Here is a 20,352-nt window from a genome sequence, read left to right as displayed (position 1 = left end):
TTAGGATGGGGTTATTTAAAGACAGGATATGATATTTCCGAACGGAGATGAATATCGTCTTCTGGATCTCCTCCCGTCCCCCCTGCGTGGTCACCCCCTCCCCAAACACACAGACACTCCACTCAAACCCCCCCATAAGAGAAAAGGATCACACACAGCTGTCACCAATTAGTGCCAATGACAGCCACTCCGTTAACCCTGTCTACGGCCCAGTCGCTGGGTCAGGTTCTCCCGAGTTGGACTTCCCCCCCCAGATTGATGAAGAGATTAAAGTGTTGAGCGGAACCCGTGGTCTTCTCCTAGTGCCCCGCCAGCCCATGTGCCAGCCATGCCAACAGCTGGCATACTGAAAGCAGCCACACGTGACGGAGCAGCCAGCAGGGTTCCACGCCTGTGTGTAATACACAAATATAAGAACTGAGTGTGTGTTACAGGGAACCTGACCCCCTCCTCGTCCTGGCACCGTCCCCGCATTCCCAGAGCCCTATCAGGAGCAATGTGTCACTTTTTCCATATGGGCTAGCCCCTATATAGTTACAGCACAGCTGACATGATGGTTCATATAGTACTCGTGTACCCAACATAAACAGGCAAATAGGTCCACGCTGGTCCAGCTGGGCTGCAGACACCGGGTCATACCTTCAGAGCAACGGACAGGAGGTTCTGACTCCAGTACTGCAGTGGGAGCGGCTGCATATACAGTAGAGGAGTATTCCCACCAGGATGACACAGGAGGGAAGTGCCGGTAAGGTGCACCGTGGCCTCTGGTGCTGCTATAAATGCCAGGCTGTGGATGGGAAGCTGTTCCTCACCGCTGGGATACCAGGTTTGGAAGGTCGACTTAAGCATTAGGTCGACAGTCAAAAATTCAACATGAGTTTTTCATGTTTTTTTTTTTAAAACCGTCATCTGCTGACAAGCGGTTTTTCATGCCCTACCATCCACTATGGCATGGGGGGAGAATAAAACAGTGTTGTGAGCGCAGCCTGCCATGCAAGGGGACGCCGTGCACTTTGACGGTGTCCATGTCGACTATGTAAAAAAAAACATGAAAAACCCTCTCATTGTCGCAGTAATGCTTGTGTCTACCTTCCAACCTTAGCCATGTCAACCTATTTCAGTGGTTGACCCAATGCATGTCGACCTTAATTGGGTCGACCCAATGACCCATGTCCTCACCTCTACGGGGGGGGGGGATTATTTATTGCCAGTTTCTTATATAGCGCACACATATTCCGCAGCGCTGTACAGAGAATAGTTGAACACTCACATCAGTCCCTGCCCCAGTGGAGCTAAACAATCTATATTCCCTACCACATGTACAGGCACACAGACATTCTAGGGTTAATTTGTTGGGAGCCAATTTGCCTACCAGTATATTTTTGGATTGTGGGAGGAAACCGGAGCACCCGGAGGAAACCCACGCAAGCACGGGGAGAATATACAAACTGGCGGCACTAGGTGGCGCACATAGAATCAATTCAAGTGCGGATCCGTTCGGCCGCTCACAGCAGACGGCGCTGATATCGCTGTTATGATGTTCAGTCGTTCTGAGGGGCTGGGATCTAGTTCCGGAATAAAATGTTTATGTTGTAGCAGTTTAATGCATTTTATATATATTTTTATTGTATTTGTAACAGAACACCTATCTTATATTCTAAAGTACATTACATATGTCACTAAGGTGTGCCCTTCTGGCCGGAAGTCTTATGAATAAGGGGGAGATGTACCAAACCTTAGGGAGTGACAATGTGGAGAGAGTAATAAAACACCAGCCACTCCGCTCCTAACTGCCATCTCCCCAGAAAAGGAGAATTCTGGAGTTCTGTAGAATAATACTGTACCATATATGTATTGACACCTTGTCACGGTATCCTATCATTCTTTTATTACCCAGAGCCTCTCGTGTACTTTCCTGTGTGTCCGGCCAGTAGGATAATCAAATGAGGACTCATCTATATATAGGAAGTGATAGAGGAAGGGGGGCCAGGTGGTACATAGAGCTTTGTAAAGGAACACAAAGTTTAATAATCAAGCACACATATGCATGTGCAGTGGGTGTAAAGGGGGGGGGGGGGTTTGGTACTATGGGGCACAGATGCATAGGGGGCCTGCACCCAGGTTATAAAGTTGCATACCAGATTTGACAGCTAAGCTGTTGCTGTTGGTTGTGATCCATTGCACAGCATGCATTGTGTGACACTACATGCTCAGTGAGAGGAGGGTGTAGTGGATATGGTATAATGGTAAGGTGACAATGTAATGTGGCATAATATGAACTGGGGACACTGTGTACTGGCAGCCCTACAATGTGCTCCTGGGAATGTGGCTGAGTCTCCTGGATCCCACCAAGATCCTACCTAAGTCTGTTTATATTTCTGGTTTGAGCGATGGGGGGGGGGGGGGGGGGGGATGTCATGCTCAACCCAAAGGGTGTGTCTAGTTCCATACATGGAGAGATTGTGAAAAGAGATTGGGAGCGTGTCACCTAGGTAACTATGATGTAACAGTGTAATGTGGGTTAGGTGACATGAGGGAGATTGCTAGACTAATGAGGAAGAGAGGGAGATTGCTGCTATGTCAGGGAGTCTCCTGCAGAATGCAGGAGGGGACGCAACTATGTTATACATATGGGAGTGCTCTTTGAGTTTTTGTTACTTTCAGGTTATATTTATTGGTTAAAGTGCACTGGATACATTTACTCAGTAGCTGCACCACGGTTTGTCTGCGCACCGAATACTTTTATACTCTTTCAATTCTTAAATAAAAGATCTATTTGTGGATTATAAGGTTTAAAAAAAAACACCTGTGATAATAATTGTTACATGTTTATAAATACATTTTATCTCTTTTAATTACTTTAAATACTTTTAACACATATTTTGTTTCCTCGTCAGTTAAATTGAAGCCGCTCTTGATGCGGCCACACTATGCTGGCCTCTCTCAGGCAGAGGCCCGGGAAAGACGACGTCTTGCTAAGTGAACAACCTCTTCCGCATCATGAGACTAGGCTCCAGCCACTCTCAGAGGGGTCATTTCCAGAACATCGCTGGCCTGGAGGCCAAAGCAGCTCCAAGCTTCCCTATGTATCCAAGGATTGCGTTAGCTGTGCGTGATTTGTGGTCCAGACTGAGAAGATGCAAGGTGGCACGTCATTGTCACTCTGTTCTCTAAAAGTAAAGATCAGGATGGAGATGGAGATGGTGATTCTGTAGGCACCTGTGGGTGGATCTTTTTGTTTTGTACGACCTACAGTAGTTACGATGACACAAAACTTATAGATGACCCAACACATTTGTCATCAGATGCAGTTTTGGTCCCACAACTACCAACCTGTACGTTTTCATTACAACCCCCTGCTCCCCAATGCTAGATGTACATTTAATGTATTATGTTTATTTTAGTAACCGCAATCTGGGTTTTTAGGGGTTTTCCCAAAGAAAACTGTGATGACTGTTCTTCAGCAGATTGAGGGACAATGTTGGGAGCTTTTTTCCCCTGGAGACTGGGACTGATCCTCTGTACACACTGACTGTTGCCATATCATGTATGTCAGCTTGCAGTGGGGTCGGGCCTTTGAGATAACATTCAGTATGGTTCCTACTTCTTGAATTGGGAGCTGTCTTGGCATTTGCCTGTAAGACTGCAGGTGATGGACAACTAATAGCTGCTAATGACCCTTAGGTAACCAGGGTCAAAACATCAAAAGGTAAAAGGTAGATAGTGCTTTAGGTTGACACGTTTGTAATATCGACATGGCAATGGTTTACACACTTTTTATCATTCATTTTTTCCAACATCTTCATTGTTTACCATTCACGTAGCCCACGATTGGGAAGAGTAACATGTGCCACAGGCTTAGGTAGTGGAACAAGGTAATCTGCCTGAACTGAGTCAAGCAAAGCTAGCTCGGGAGGGCGCACGTTTCCACTAATATGGCTGAGATATGGTGAAACACGGGCTTAGGTAGTGGAACGAGGCAATCTGCCTGAACTGGGTCAAGCAAAGCTAGCTCAGGAGGGTGCACGTTTCCACTAATATGGCTGAGATATGGTGAAACACGGGCTTAGGTAGTGGAACAAGGCAATCTGCCTGAACTGGGTCAAGCAAAGCTAGCTTGGGAGGGTGCACGTTTCCACTACTATGGCTGAGATATGGTGAAACACGGGCTTAGGTAGTGGAACGAGGCAATCTGCCTGAACTGGGTCAAGCAAAGCTAGCTCGGGAGGGTGCACGTTTCCACTACTATGGCTGAGATATGGTGAAACACGGGCTTAGGTAGTGGAACGAGGCAATCTGCCTGAACTGGGTCAAGCAAAGCTAGCTCGGGAGGGCGCACGTTTCCACTAATATGGCTTAGATATGGTGAAACACGGGCTTAGGTAGTGGAACGAGGCAATCTGCCTGAACTGGGTCAAGCAAAGCTAGCTCGGGAGGGCGCACGTTTCCACTACCATGGCTGAGATATGGTGAAACACGGGCTTAGGTAGTGGAACGAGGCAATCTGCCTGAACCGGGTCAAGCAAAGCTAGCTCGGGAGGGTGCAGGTTTCCACTACTATGGCTGAGATATGGTGAAACACGGGCTTAGGTAGTGGAACAAGGCAATCTGCCTGAACTGGGTCAAGCAAAGCTAGCTCGGGAGGGTGCACGTTTCCACTACTATGGCCGAGATAAGGTGAAACACGGGCTTAGGTAGTGGAACGAGGCAATCTGCCTGAACCGGGTCAAGCAAAGCTAGCTCGGGAGGGCGCAGGTTTCCACTACTATGGCTGAGATATGGTGAAACATACAAAACAACAACAAACAGAAAAAAAAACATTTCCATGTTGACCCTTTGTATGTAGACTATTTGGTGTCCACCTATTGACTGTCTGTCTTCTTACTGCAAACCTGGTGAACCACAAACCCTGCCGCAGTGATCAGGTGGAGTCCTTGGACTAAAATGTAATGTCTATTCAAAGAAATTGGTGTCTCAGCTCCTGTTCAAGGGAACATAGGGGGTTATTCAAGTTCCTTCAGTCCTCCGTGCATTCACACAGAGGACTGAAGTTGTGCGTCTGCACATGTGCAGGCGTGCGGGAGGTGCCGGGCTGCCCCATTACCATATGAGAATGCCTATTGTTCCATGGGCTTTCCCATGAGAACGCTGGGCGTTCTCATGGTAATGAGGTGGTGACGCGGGAGCGGGGGGCTGGCAGCTGACATCACCGGATGTCAGCTGTCCGCCCATGTCCGTCCCAGCGTGCACACATAAGTAAGTAACTTAAAAGTCACTTTTATATGCGTGTACCTTCCACATCTTTCAATGGTCGCCAACCATCGAAAGATGTGGGAGGTTACCCGCAGACATATGAATGGATGTTTATGCTAAACATCCATTCGCAGCCTGTGCGGGCGAACCAGCGCTGCGAAGGGGGGGTGGGTGGGCGTTCATTCGCCGGGCGGGGTTTGGTGGATTTACAAGGCTGCGAATACAACCAGAATAACCCCCATACAGTATTATACACAACCTTGATGTGACGTTCTCTGAGCCTGATGACCTGTTCCCATGTGGTCTTCTGATTAGTAATAGAAAGACACTGGAAATAGCACATACAAAAAAATAGCCTGTTACTCTCCAAAAACACACCCAGGAGCCTGAGAAATTGTTCTTAATGTCCCAAAGCAGCAGGTGATGGGTGAATGATGGATGGATGATGGGTTGATAGATGTATATATGAATATATGGATTATGGATGGATAAATGGATGGATTTATATATTGATGGATAGATTGATTAGGGATGTATGAATAGGTGGATGATGGACGGATGATGCATTGATGGATTCATATATGGATGATGGATGAATAGACGGATTATGAATGATGGATAATTGGATGGATAGCTGTATGATCGAATGATGGATGGATGAGAGATGGATGGATGGATAGCGGAATGATGGATGGATGGATGGATAGATGTATGATGGATGGATAGCGGAATGATGGATTGATGGATGGATAGCGGAATGATGGATGGATGGATGGATAGATGTATGATGGATAGATTGCGAGATGGATGATGGATGGATGAATAGATGTATCATGAAGAGATAAATGGATAGCTGTATGATGGAATGATGGATGGATGAGAGATGGATGGATGGATAAATGCATGATGGCTAGATGAGAGATGAATGGATAGATAAATGACGGAATGATGGATAGAGGGATGATGGATGCATGGATAGATGGATGATGAACGGATAGATGATGGATGAATGATGTATGGATGGAGGATGGATATATGAATGCTGGATGGATAGATAGATTATGGATACATGATGGATAGATAGATAGATAGATAGATAGATAGATAGATAGATAGATGATGGATAGATAGATAGATAGCTGATGGATAGATGGATTATGGATAGATGATGGATGGATGGATGACTGGTGGATGCATAGATGGATGGATTATGGATGCCTGGACTAATGGACAGATCGATCGATAGGTAGATGGATGGATGATGGATAGGTAGATGGATGGATGATGGATAGGTAGATGGATGGATGATGGATAGGTAGATGGATGGATGATGGATAGGTAGATGGATGGATGATGGATAGGTAGATGGATGGGTGATGGATAGGTAGATGGATGGATGATGGATAGGTAGATGGATGGATGATGGATAGGTAGATGGATGGGTGATGGATAGGTAGATGGATGGGTGATGGATAGGTAGATGGATGGGTGATGGATAGGTAGATGGATGGGTGATGGATAGGTAGATGGATGGATGATGGATAGGTAGATGGATGGATGATGGATAGGTAGATGGATGGATGATGGATAGGTAGATGGATGGATGATGGATAGGTAGATGGATGGGTGATGGATAGGTAGATGGATGGGTGATGGATAGGTAGATGGATGGGTGATGGATAGGTAGATGGATGGATGATGGATAGGTAGATGGATGGATGATGGATAGGTAGATGGATGGATGATGGATAGGTAGATGGATGGATGATGGATAGGTAGATGGATGGATGATGGATAGGTAGATGGATGGGTGATGGATAGGTAGATGGATGGGTGATGGATAGGTAGATGGATGGGTGATGGATAGGTAGATGGATGGATGATGGATAGGTAGATGGATGGATGATGGATAGGTAGATGGATGGATGATGGATAGGTAGATGGATGGATGATGGATAGGTAGATGGATGGATGATGGATAGGTAGATGGATGGATGATGGATAGGTAGATGGATGGATGATAGGTAGATGGATGGGTGATGGATAGGTAGATGGATGGGTGATGGATAGGTAGATGGATGGATGATGGATGGATTATTGATGATGGATAGATGGATTATGGATGCATGGACTGATGGATGGTTGGGTGAATGGATAGATAGATGGATTATGAATAGATCATGGATAGATGGATGACGGATGGAAAGATGGATGACGGATGGATAGATGGATGACGGATGGATAAATTAATTATCAATGATGGATTATGGATGTAAAATGGATGATTGGATGGATAGGTAGATGGATGGATGATGGGTGGATGATGGGTGAATGGATAGATGGATGGATTATTGATGATGGATAGATGATTGGATGGATGATGGATAGATGAATGATGGATGGGTGATGGATGGATGATGGGTGAATGGATAGATGGATAATGGATGAATGATGGATGGATGGATAATAAATAGTTCATGAAGAGACACACACAATGAGATGTAAGTAAATAGCATAAAACAATAATAAACATCAGATTTATCCTAAGATCAGGTTTGTACAGAAGATCCATAATGTCCCTCAGGGAAGTCTGTCTCTTATATGATGTGGCCTGTTACATGGTAGCAGATGCGGGGGCTGATGCACAGTGGACATACAGTCTTCTGTATTGTAGAGCCAAGACCAAGCCTTCTCACTCCCACGCAGTCCGACGGCAGCACCTCTCAGGGCTCATAGAGGCGGCTGTCACCAGCGAACGGGTGATCTGGGGCACTGTTAAAGTGTCCCATAAGGAAGATTGCCAGAGTCCCCACTACAAACAAAGGAAGGACCACCCAAAAGCAGAGGACATCCAGCACCTTTCCGATCATCACCCAGTTCTCCATTTCCTGCAGAAAGAAAATAAATAGTATTAGAAGTCCTCACAGTCTTCTGTGTCACCCTACAGGGGGAGGGGCAGGCTCATAGCTCCCTTCTGTCTGTGTCACCCTGCAGGGGGAGGGGCAGGCTCATAGCTCCCTTCTGTCTGTGTCACCCTGCAGGGGGAGGGGCGGGCTCATAGCTCCCTTCTGTCTGTGTCACCCTGCAGGGGGAGGGGCAGGCTCATAGCTCCCTTCTGTCTGTGTCACCCTGCAGGGGGAGAGGCAGGCTCATAGCTCCCTTCTGTCTGTGTCACCCTGCAGGGGGAGGGACAGGCTCATAGCTCCCTTCTGTCTGTGTCACCCTGCAGGGGGAGGGATGGGCTCATAGCTCCCTTCTGTCTGTGACACCCGGGAGGGGGATGGGCAGGCTCATAGCTCTCTTCTGTCTGTGTCACCCTGCAGGGGGAGGGACGGGCTCATAGCTCCCTTCTGTCTGTGTCACCCTGCAGGGGGAGGGGCAGGTTCATAGCTCCCTTCTGTCTGTGTCACCCTGCAGGGGGAGGGGCAGGCTCATAGCTCCCTTCTGTCTGTGTCACCCTGCAGGGGGAGGGGCGGGCTCATAGCTCCCTTCTGTCTGTGTCACCCTGCAGGGGGAGGGGCAGGCTCATAGCTCCCTTCTGTCTGTGTCACCCTGCAGGGGGAGAGGCAGGCTCATAGCTCCCTTCTGTCTGTGTCACCCTGCAGGGGGAGGGACAGGCTCATAGCTCCCTTCTGTCTGTGTCACCCTGCAGGGGGAGGGACGGGCTCATAGCTCCCTTCTGTCTGTGACACCCGGGAGGGGGATGGGCAGGCTCATAGCTCTCTTCTGTCTGTGTCACCCTGCAGGGGGAGGGACGGGCTCATAGCTCCCTTCTGTCTGTGTCACCCTGCAGGGGGAGGGGCAGGTTCATAGCTCCCTTCTGTCTGTGTCACCCTGCAGGGGGAGGGGCAGGCTCATAGCTCCCTTCTGTCTGTGTCACCCTGCAGGGGGTGGGACAGGCTCATAGCTCCCTTCTGTCTGTGTCACCCTGCAGGGGGAGGGGCAGGTTCATAGCTCCATTCTGTCCTGCAGGGGGAGGGACAGGCACATAGCTCCCTTCTATCTGTGTCACCCTGCAGGGGGAGGGGCAGGCTCATAGCTCCCTTCTATCTGTGTCACCCTGCAGGGGGAGGGGCAGGCTCATAGCTACCTTCTATCTGTGTCACCCTGCAGGGGGAGGGGCAGGCTCATAGCTCCCTTCTGTCTGTGTCACCCTGCAGGGGGAGGGGCAGGCTCATAGCTCCCTTCTATCTGTGTCACCCTGCAGGGGGAAGGGCAGGCTCATAGCTCTTTGTCACACCTGTGGCCCTTCCACCAGCCCCTCCCCAGACATTAGGTAAGTACACTGTACCCTCCCCCAGTCCCTGGATCCCGCCCTGCACCCGGCAATGGGTATTGGTTACACTTACTGCACCGGTTGTGTTCTTCTGCTTTGTACTGGCTGTGATGAAGTTACAGGCCTCCACGCACTTCCTTATTTCTGGAGAACATTGGGCCAAATTGCGATATAAACTTGTGGTCACATCCCCGTCAGATCCATCAGCTGAGATCAGATAGGAACAAGTGATTACGGCATACCTCCCAGCATGACCCATTCCCATTCCACTAAATGCTCCATCCCTGGACTTCCGTTACTGCTTTGTTTTCAATGAAGTAATTCAGCCCAGGTGACAGCAATCATACATTACAGGGAAGTCTCTAGCAACAGAAAGTCTTGTCATAATAACATCCACACAATAGTTAGGACTTTTTCAATGCATTTGACATGATTTTCAGCATTTCTAATGCATTTACTATGAGTTCCTGCTTTCTCAATACACTTTACATGGTTCCAGCTTATTCAATGTATTTACAATGGTTTCCAGTTAATGTTTTAAACCCCCCCCCCCCCCCCCCCCTTTTTCTGCACAGTTCTGCAAAATGTAACTATTTCCCTTCTGGCTTGCTGCCAATTAGCTCAAAATTAACCGTGGGCTCAGGTCACATACCCCCAATATGACCCATTCCAGGAGGAACAAGATGCTTTGTTCCAGGACATCTCCCATTATACACTTGTACAGTATCACACAGCTCCTGCATTACAGCAGGATTCTCACCTCTGTGGCCCCAGGGGCCCCTGCCTGTCCCGTTCCTGTCTCTCTGCCTCTCAAACATCAGCTCACTCCTTGGCTTCTTTAGTATATACTCCTCCGCCTTCAGCATGATGCCCAGGGAGCTCCTCCTCCTCTCTCGCGGGGTCTCCTCGGCCTCCTCGCAGGGCTCTACCTCCAAGTGCAGGTACTGGGGTAACACCACCAGAAGCATCTGAGATACATCAATAAAACGTATTATCTATAGAATGGTTACCGTCAGGGAATTAGGTATGGCCCTGCACCCAAGCGTCGTTCCTGTATTCTACTCTGTACTTGGAAGGTAGGGTTGGCCACCAGAAACCGTTGGTTGGCAACCATCAGTGTTACCAATTCCGTGGAAACGTTTTTCACCATTCATTGGCAGGATTGCTTGGTTTGCCACCATTGCACGTTGGTTTCTGATGGCCAGTCCGATGGCTCATTGCATCCCTTCAGCGGTGGACATCTGGGGTTTGCATGCGGCGGGTGGTGGATGGGGTTGGAACTACAGCACCAAGTATTGTGAGCCTATAGGTCCTACAGGTACTAGAAAGCAGGCACTGATTGGTTTATAAGGAGGGTGAAAAGGGCAGGTTCAAGCCAGAAATGAAAGATAAACATGTGGTGGCCACCAGTAATCTGATGAGCCTGAGAACGTGGTGAGGCATTGTGAGGGCCAATGATGGAAGCTCTGGTCTGGATGCAGTGGCATCTTGGGTTCTCCTAAGCATCAAGGGAAGTGAGGTGACCAAAATAGTCCAATATGAAGCCCAGAGTGGAGAGAATGGACTGTTCTCTTTAGAAGGTTCCAGAACCATGCTGCTCTGCAGGTGGGGCAGATATAACACGTGCAGAGAGAGTAAGATTTGGGTGGGGGTGGGGGGGGGGGGGGGGTGTCCAAACTGAAAATTAAATTGCAGTGTAAAAATGAAGCCATCTAACATTCATGGGCTACATGCAAAAGCAGCCAGTATTTACCCCGCACAGAAACAATACAAATATTTCTGCTCCCTTCACACGGCAACATGGTTTGTTCCAGACATTACTTGCAAACACGAATCAGGCCCATTGTGCGCAGCCCGGAGACCTGTACCTAACCGGCGGGCACTCATAAAAGTTAGGTCACAGCAATGCCGCAGCTGTCTGTCGATGTGGGGGTCTTACTCTTTTGACGCTGGCAGTCAGGTTGTGGGTGCTCGGAGTGCGCAGGGAAACATTGAGAACGATCACGCAACTGAGGACGATGAGCGTGGACACCAGCATAACAAAGATCAGGTACCTGGGGGATAGACAATGGTGTTATCATGTTGTGTGCCATCAGCATTACAGGTTTGTGACATCCTGTGTTTTGCCGCCAAACCCCCAAACCACTCCAAATGGTTCCTTTGTGGGACCGCCATGGCACAAGCGCATGTGTGGTTCCCCAATAATTGCTCAGCTGCAGGAAATTGGCATTGCGTTATCCCTGAGGCTGGCTCACAGTTGACTGAAGGCCACGTGTGGAATGAAGCAGGGCATAATATTATATCACAGATCCCAGGCTTAGCGGTGATGTGCTGTCACTTACTTGCCGATGAGCGGGACGCTGAGCGAGGTCTCCGGGACACTCTGAGCGATGAGGAACAGGAATACAGTCTGAGCCAGGAGGACGGAGATGGAGAGGGTACACTTCTGGCCACCGGCTATAGAGATGATGGGCATGGAAACACAGTGGCGTAACTAGAAATTGTGCGCTCCCATGCCAAAAAAGTTTCTTCCGCCATGGTTGTTGCTAGGGGTTTCCTGCTTGTTGCCAGGGGTTACATGTTAGTGCCAGTGGTTTCATGCTCGCTGCCAGGGGTTACATGCTCATTGCCAGTGGTTTCATGCTTGTTGCCAGGGCTTACATGCTCGTGACACTGGTTACATTATCATTTTTGTGGTTTCTTGCTCATTGCCAGAGGTAACATGCTCATTGCCAGGGGTGACATGCTCGGTGACACTAGTTACATTATCATTGCCAGTGGTTTCTTGCTCATTGGCAGGGGTTACATTATAGTTTCCAGTGGTTTCTTGCTCGTTGCTAGGGGTTACATGCTCATTGCCAGTAGTTTCATGCTTGTTTCCAGGGCTTATATGCTCGTGACACTGGTTACATTATTGCTTTTGTGGTTTCTTGCTCATTGCCAGGGGTTACAGGCTCATTGCCAGGGGTGACATGCTCGGTGACACTGGTTACATTATCATTGCTAGTGGTTTCTTGCTCATTGCCAGGGATAACATGCTTTTTGCCAGTGGTTACATGCTCATTGCCATAGGCTTACATGCTTGTTGCCAGGGGTTGCATGCTTGTTGCCAGGGGTTATATGCTTGTTGCCAGGTTATATGCTCATTGCCAGTGGTTTCATGCTCTTGGCCAGGGGTTATCTGCTGATTGCCTGGGGTTAAATGCTCATTGCCAGGGGTTATATTCTCATTGGCTGGGGTTACATGCTCATTGCCAGGGGTTTGCATGCTCGTTGCCAGGGGTTACATGTGTGTTGCCTGTGGTTCTTCCGGGTAGCGCTATATGCGCTGTGCTCCCCTGACAGACACTAGAGATCCAGTAGGTCCTCTAGCATCTGTCTCCTCTAAGGTGGTGGCCATTTTTTGGAGGGACGTTTTTTATAGACAGGACCTTTATTTTCTCATTTCCCACAACCAGGAATACAGTTACGCTGCTAATATAGGCCTGCTACACATACAACAGGTCAGAGTACAGAACACACAGGCGCCCATTTATCACAAATCCCATTTGCAATGCATCTGGGTGTTGTATTAGCACCCTGAATTGCATTGTGGGACGTGATTCTTATGGCGGGATGTAACACTCTCATTGCTCTCACCTTTGGCCGGCAGGAAGTAGACCAGAATGGCCAGCGATGAGATCAGAACGCAGGGCACGATGACGTTGATGACGTAGAACAGAGGTTTGCGCTGAATGATCAAATAGAAGAGGATTTCCTGGTACTCCAGATCCTCCGGAGTATAGGCCGGGTTCACCACCTTCCTGGCCGGACGGTGCCTTATTGCCCACTCGCCGTTCTCTTGGGGTGAAGGCGTCGCGGGAGGAGAGACAAAGCTTGCAGTTATCACAGAAGAACATGGAGTCAGGATAGGTTCCATTGCTGGCACCCTCTTCTCTACAGTTATGATGTTTCAAACAGGTATGGGTCATGGGGTTGACATTAAGAAGGTTTCACAGTTACTCGGTTGACCACTATCGGTCAACAGTCCTTAGATTGACACAGTAAAATGGTCAAGTGGCTTAGGCCGACAGGGTTGTAAGGTCGACATGAGCTTTTCATGTTTTTGATGGCTATGTCGACGTACGCTGACATGGACACCATATAAGTGTACCGTGGCCCCTCAAATGGCTCACTTCACCCCGGCACACTATAATAATCTATTAACCACCTGTTATGGGGGGAAAAAAATTGAATGATGTTGACAATTTTCATGTGAACCTTTTCCATGCCAACCTTTTGAGCATGTCCACCTAAGGTGTGTTGACCTATGGCCTGTCGATTATTAGGGTTATCTTATTGAGTGTCGACCTTTTTATTGTCGACCTGTAGACCACATCCTGTTTCAAACAGCGGAGAACAGAAGTGCGTATTACATACAGTAGCAGCCAGAGCGAGGAGCTTTATGATTTGTGCAAAAATAGCCAGGAACTGGCCAATCAGCAGAGCTCCATTCATTCTTAAGGAGAGCAGCATTAGCACCATTTTTGTGGGGTATTACATAGTTCCCTTAATTTGAGAGTAATAAATGGTAATTGAGGATTGTGTCAGGGTGTGCTAAATACTACAACAGTCAGTGTTTGAGTCCTGTTTTTCCTTTTAATATTGTTTTTGCAAATGGACTACAGATGCTAGCAAGCCCTTGATGGGGGCATGCGGCCACTCATGGTTCAACTATTACCGCCGAACTCAAAGCCCCGGTGGTTGTTCTTGAGGAGAAGGGACAAAATTTGAGGGGGCCCACTTCCTTACCGATCAGTTGGGGGCTGGATTCCATTATGGCAGCCGGACCCCATGCTGTGTGCCCCCTGCTATAATGTCAGATGCCCCAGCTGCCTGGGCATCAATCGGTGGATGCAAAAATTGCAGTCGAAACCGATGCACAGTAAATACTGATTCTTAAGACTGTAAACCACCATCTGTGCTTAATGGTTTACAATTGACAGAAAATCAGCACTTAGTAAATTAGTCCCCCATGACTGGAATCGGTTATGGAGATAACGGTGTCTGCACAGACTTGTTCGAGAACCTAAAAGGTCACCTGTAAAGGCCTCAGGGTCAATGTCCACCCACTCTATCTCCTTCTCTGTGTCGTCATCAGTAGCTAATTGCAGCTCGATCTCCCTCGCGTTGTACGTCTTGGACCTGCAAGGAGAGAAAGACAGATGGTAGATCTTGGGCTAAGTTTCGGGAAGTCTAGTCGCACCAAATCATTCAGCTAATTGATTAATTCCTCATTAATATTTTGTTTTATTCCACCATGAACAATTGGGCTACTAGGAACAGTCTCCTTGGTGGTGCAGTTCATGAGTTACAGATCTCCATCCAGCTCTACCTACATCCTTGGTCTGTGAAGGTAATTAGTCTACTTCTTACAGGAAAGATCTACTGATGGCCTAGAACAGGACCACGCACCAGTACTCTGGGACACACATTGCTAGCGCAAATTATTTTGCAGATGGGACTGATTATCCCCGTTGTTTCCTACAGTCAAATTTACAGACCAGGCTGGACCCCATGTTGGAGCATGTCAATGTCCCCCCCTCCCCCACCCTTTTGATTGGACAGTACCTGGCTGGTTGGACCTGGCGATTGGTAAATGCCACCAGAAACACAAGGGAGCAGTTCTTCACCTGAACACAAGGGAGCAGTTCTGCCAGTCAAATGGAAAGTAAGTGACCTCAACACTGCAGGTGCTCCTGAAGATGGCAGGCGGCAGCCAGTACATGTACCCGGAGTCATACACAAGGACGTTGGCGTAGTAAGCAACCTCAAACTGTCCGTCGATGCTGAAAGAGGATAGGCTCATGTTACAGGCTCATACTCTTCTGTCTACGCCACCATGTAGTAATGCGGGTGTTAGAATCCACTCATGGTCACCTACTTGTTCTCCAGGACTATATCCGGCAGCCAGACCATGTGATGAGGAACTCTTACAATATCGATCCCACCGTAGTCTGACTTATTCCAGGTGAGGCGGTAATCATCCCATTGCTTGGAGAGAATATATTAGGGGGGAAAGTATAAAATTCAGCAACTTGTGTCTACCTGTCATCCACCTGTGCACCACCACATTATGTGGTGGTGCACAGTGGTGCTTCTGATTGTCCACATGCATTATGATGGGCAGCCCCCAGCAATGACCATGACTTTGACCATAAATAATTTGATTGGTTCTAGACCACCAGCCCAAGGCAGCCCAACCACTGATCTACTGTCGGTGATCACTAGACTTTCCCCAATCATCACAGGTGGAAAACACACCAGAGCAGACCCCCCAGGACAGACAGCCAGACACAGTGACCACTCACGATAAGAATCCACACGTTCGTTGTTAACATCTCCGCTCTTTCGTTCTGACAAAATAAATCAAGGAATACAGGTTATAGGATGTACACAGATCATATAGAGGTCTATGCACCCCCCCCCCCCCCTCAACATCTGAATGGCAGAAATCTGTACAAATGTGGAAATGGGCATGGCCATGGGTTCCAATACAGTTGGACAGTTGGAGACCAAGAAACCTGGCACAAAATCCTTCTTGGCTGGTACAGGCCATAAAAACGGTACTGTTGGCCAAAAAGGTACAGTCAGAAGAGTAAGATGTGCTAAGCCTTGGAGAGAGATAAAGTGAACAGAGATAAAGTATCAGCCAATCAGCTCCTAATTGCCATGCTACAGACAGGATTCAAAAAATGCCAGTTAGGGTATGTTTGGTTGCTACTTTTCTGCCTGATTGAGACTTGCCTGCTGTACTATGAACTGTACTCATGTGAATGGTAAATACATTTCAAGTACAGCACAATATGGCATAACTACTGTATATAAGTAGTAATTAGCAGAGAATAATAATAATTACCAGGGAGATGAGGTTGGTCAATGTTAGTTTAAGCTTCACTTCAATAATATCTTTGGTGGCCTTTGCTGGACGGGACTGTTTATCATAGTTGGCGAATAAGTCCTGTATGAGCCGGGCCTCCTCGCTGGCGTCCGAATCTGTGACAGGAGAGAGGACAATTGTGTGACACAGTCGGCACGTTGCAGGATAGGCGCGTTTCACTATTGTCACTGACCAAAGTTTCCGTTTTGTCTTTGGAGTTTCATTTAAGTTGCTCCAAGGTTATAATGAATGAGGTTGGTGTGGTCCTAAACATTTTTTATACCACAGAGCAGGGATGTGTGTTCTAGTAGATGGCGTAGAAGAGCTGTCAATATGAACCTGTATCAATCTCTCCTGAGCTAAGTATTGTGCAGTAATACAGTACACTGACTCTCCAATAACACAGTGACAGTCTTGCTTGGGCATATCACCCGTGGGCATATTATTCTATTATAGAGCCAAGTATACAACATGCACCTCCAGTCTAATCAGCCTGCTCTTTAAGTGTGATGACGCCGACTTATGATGTCTGTGAAGTAAAGAGACAGTTGGCACCATTTAGGGCATGCTCCCCTTCATTCAGACTATAGCAGTGCAAGCTTTCACATTCACCCTTCCATACATGATTGTATCTGCTAAAGTCACAGCGTAGGAGAATTTCTTAGGTGGACCCAGAAGCAGCGACCATACAGTTTATACACAGGTCCAGTGATACATACACAGGCGCAGTAAGACTTATACACAGGCACAGTGACACTTATACACAGGCGCAGTGACACTTATACACAGGCGCAGTGACATTTATACACAGGCACAGTGACACCTATACACAGGCGCAGTGGGACTTATACGCAAGTGCAGTGAGCGTTATACACAGGCACAGTCACCCTTAGACACAGGTGCAGTGACACTTATACACAAGTGCAGCGACACTTATACACAGGTGCAGTGACAAAATATCACCTTACTGCACACATTCACATTGTGTCACTCTCCTAATCATTCCAGACAGACAGACACTAACACACTCACTCCCAGCTCTACAGAAAGACAGAGATGAACACAGTCACTCCCAGTTCTACAGACAGACAGACAGACACATAACATGGTCACTCCCAGCTCTACAGATAGACAGAGTCTAACACAGTCACTCCCAGCTCGACAGACAGACAGAGACTAACATGATCACTCCCAGCTCTACAGACAGACAGACAGACAGAGACTAACATGATCACTCCCACCTCTACAGACAGACAGACACGAACAGTCACTCCAAGCTATACAGACAGACAGACAGACACTAACACAGTGGCTCCCAGCTCTACAGACAGAGACTAACATGATCACTCCCAGCTCCACAGACAGACAGAGACTAGCACAGTCACTCCCAGCTCTACAGACAGACACATAACATGGTCACTCCCAGCTCTACAGGCAGACAGAGACTAACACAGTCACTCCCAGCTCGACAGACAGAGACTATCATGATTACTCCCAGCTCTACAGACAGACAGACACTAACACAGTGGCTCCCAGCTCTACAGGCAGACAGACAGAGACTAACACAGTCACTCCCAGCTCTACAGACAGACAGACAGACACTAACACAGTGGCTCCCAGCTCTACAGACAGACAGAGACTAACAATGTCAATCCCAGCTCTACAGACAGACATAACGCAGTCACTCCCAGCTCTACAGATGACAGACAGAGACTAACATGATCACTCACAGCTCTACAGACAGACAGAGACTAACACAGCCACTCCCAGCTCTACAGACAGACAGAGACTAGCACAGTCACTCCCAGCTCTACAGACAGACAGAGACTAACACAGTCACTACCAGCTCTACAGAAAGACAGCCAGAGACTAACACGGTCACTCACAGCTCTACAGAAAGACAGGCAGAGACTAACACGGTCACTCCCAGCTCTACAGAAAGACAGACAGATACTAACATGGTCACTCACAGCTCTACAGACAGACAGACAGACAGAGACTAACATGGTCACTCACAGCTTTACAGACAGACAGACAGACAGACAGACAGAGACTAACATGATCACTCCCAGCTCCACAGACAGACAGACATACTGACAGACATAGCACAGTCACTCCCAGCTCTACAGACAGACAGTATAGATAGAGAGACTCACAGCTCAGCAGGGGAAACAGGAACCACATTCCAAGAGCCCAGACCATGATTAGATTGTCAGCTCCTTGCACAGCTCGGGTTATAGTGGACGTTGCACGGACCTTTGGAGGAGGAAGGAGTTATTGTGAGACAGGATACAGCATTTCCTAGAATAGCAAAAAAAAAAAAAGTATTGTCTTCTCCGCCATGAATGAATGTTTTCTTTTACATTCCACTGACCCCTCTCGTGAAATGTACAGCTGTCCCCAATATCACGTCCAGTGACAGGGCCCACGCCTCCTCCCAGTACCCTGCAGATAATGCACTGGTCACATATAGACAGAAACACTAGCAATAATTATCATTTTTTGTTAATTGCCAGGGGTTTCTTGCTCGTTGCCAGGGGTTGCATGCTCATTGCCATGGATTTCATGTTCGTTGCCAGGGGTTACATGCTCATTGCCATGGATTTCTTGCTCATTGCCAGGGGTTACATCCTTGCTGCCAGGTGTTTTGTGCTAGTTGCCAGGAGGTTACATGCCCAATTCCAGGGTTTCTTGCACGTTGCCAGTGGTTACCTGCTCGTTGCCAGGTTTTTCTTGCTCATTGCCAGGGGTTACATGCTCGTTGCCAGGGGTTGAGTGTTCACAGGGCCCCAGCGCTCCTGGAATCTGACAATTTCGGGATGTCCAGTATCTATATCCTCCAAGGTGTTGGAATGGAATCTCCCCCCTACCATTGTTACGCCGTAGATAGACCCTGCTGTGACACCCGTCGCAGTAAAGTGATGCTGTGAAGCCGGCATCTCACTTTACGGCACCGTAAGTCACAACAGATACCCTGAGAATTACGGTAAGTGGATTCAGGGACAGAGCTTATTTCACCTGATAGCCATGTCGACCTTCCCTATGTTGACCTAATGCTTGTGTCGAATTTTTGACCCTGTCGACCTTAGGCATGTTGACATTTTTCCTGTATCGACCTAAGGCCTGTCAACCATCACTGGTCGACCCAATGTATTTTGACCGTAATAGTATCGACTCAATGACCGCATACCGCAGGCCCACATCCACACTTTCACTTGAGGGGCTGGAAAGTGGGTATTAGTGGCAGTGCGGGGGGGGGGGGGGCAGTAGGTGGAGGTTTTGCCCAGAGGGCCCGGATGCCCTACACACTTGGTGCACGGACATATAAATATAATGATGTCAGAAAAGTCTTCCCTCCCTGCTTCATGTTAAAACACCGTACGTGAACCGTATAATTGATTCCCACGTGTTGATTGACAGGGCTGTGTGCAGCTGCCAAGGGAAGTGGAGACGGGCAGGTGGAGGGAGGAATGCCATCTAGGCCGAGGGAAAGAATGGGGAGAGGGGGAGCCAGCGCCTTATCAAGTCCCCATCCTGACATCTTCAAGGTTAAGGAAATCTTATAATAGCCATAGAAATAGGATCCTCTCCACACTACAGCCGAGATCAGACCCCTCCTCAGTGACATCAGACCCCTCCTCAGTGACATCAGACCCCTCCACAGTGACATCAGACCCCCCTCCACAGTGACATCAGACCCCCCTCCACAGTGACATCAGACCCCCCTCCCCAGTGACATCAGACCCCCCTCCACAGTGACATCAGCCCCCTCCTCAGTGACATCAGACCCCTCCACAGTGACATCAGACCACTCCACAGTGACATCAGACCATTCTGCAGTGACATCTGATCTCCCTCCTCAATGACATCAGACCATTATGTAGTGACATCAGATCCCCCTCCA

The 20,352-nt window shown here is 48.2% G+C and overlaps 1 protein-coding gene across 1 annotated transcript; it reads right to left on the bottom strand.

The window, feature by feature from the left end:
* Positions 1-7,336: 7,336 nt before the first annotated feature.
* LOC146072862 (acetylcholine receptor subunit epsilon-like) lies at positions 7,337-18,744 on the bottom strand. The gene is made up of 12 exons (XM_083180048.1): positions 18,605-18,744; positions 16,428-16,564; positions 15,880-15,924; positions 15,453-15,562; positions 15,202-15,357; positions 14,610-14,713; positions 13,169-13,369; positions 11,872-11,986; positions 11,469-11,583; positions 10,290-10,497; positions 9,603-9,736; positions 7,337-8,141 (listed from the first exon to the last, which is right to left on the bottom strand). The coding sequence occupies exons 1-12, from the start codon at positions 18,648-18,650 to the stop codon at positions 7,977-7,979; spliced, it is 1,536 nt and encodes a 511-aa protein (XP_083036174.1). The 5' UTR covers positions 18,651-18,744; the 3' UTR covers positions 7,337-7,976.
* Positions 18,745-20,352: the final 1,608 nt, after the last annotated feature.

This window comes from Crinia signifera, chromosome 4 (genome assembly GCF_055691185.1).
Source record: "Crinia signifera chromosome 4, ASM5569118v1, whole genome shotgun sequence".
Lineage (NCBI taxonomy): Eukaryota > Metazoa > Chordata > Amphibia > Anura > Myobatrachidae > Crinia > Crinia signifera.
The sequence above is the reverse complement of the archived record's forward strand: the minus strand, read 5'-3'. Positions and strand labels throughout refer to the sequence as shown.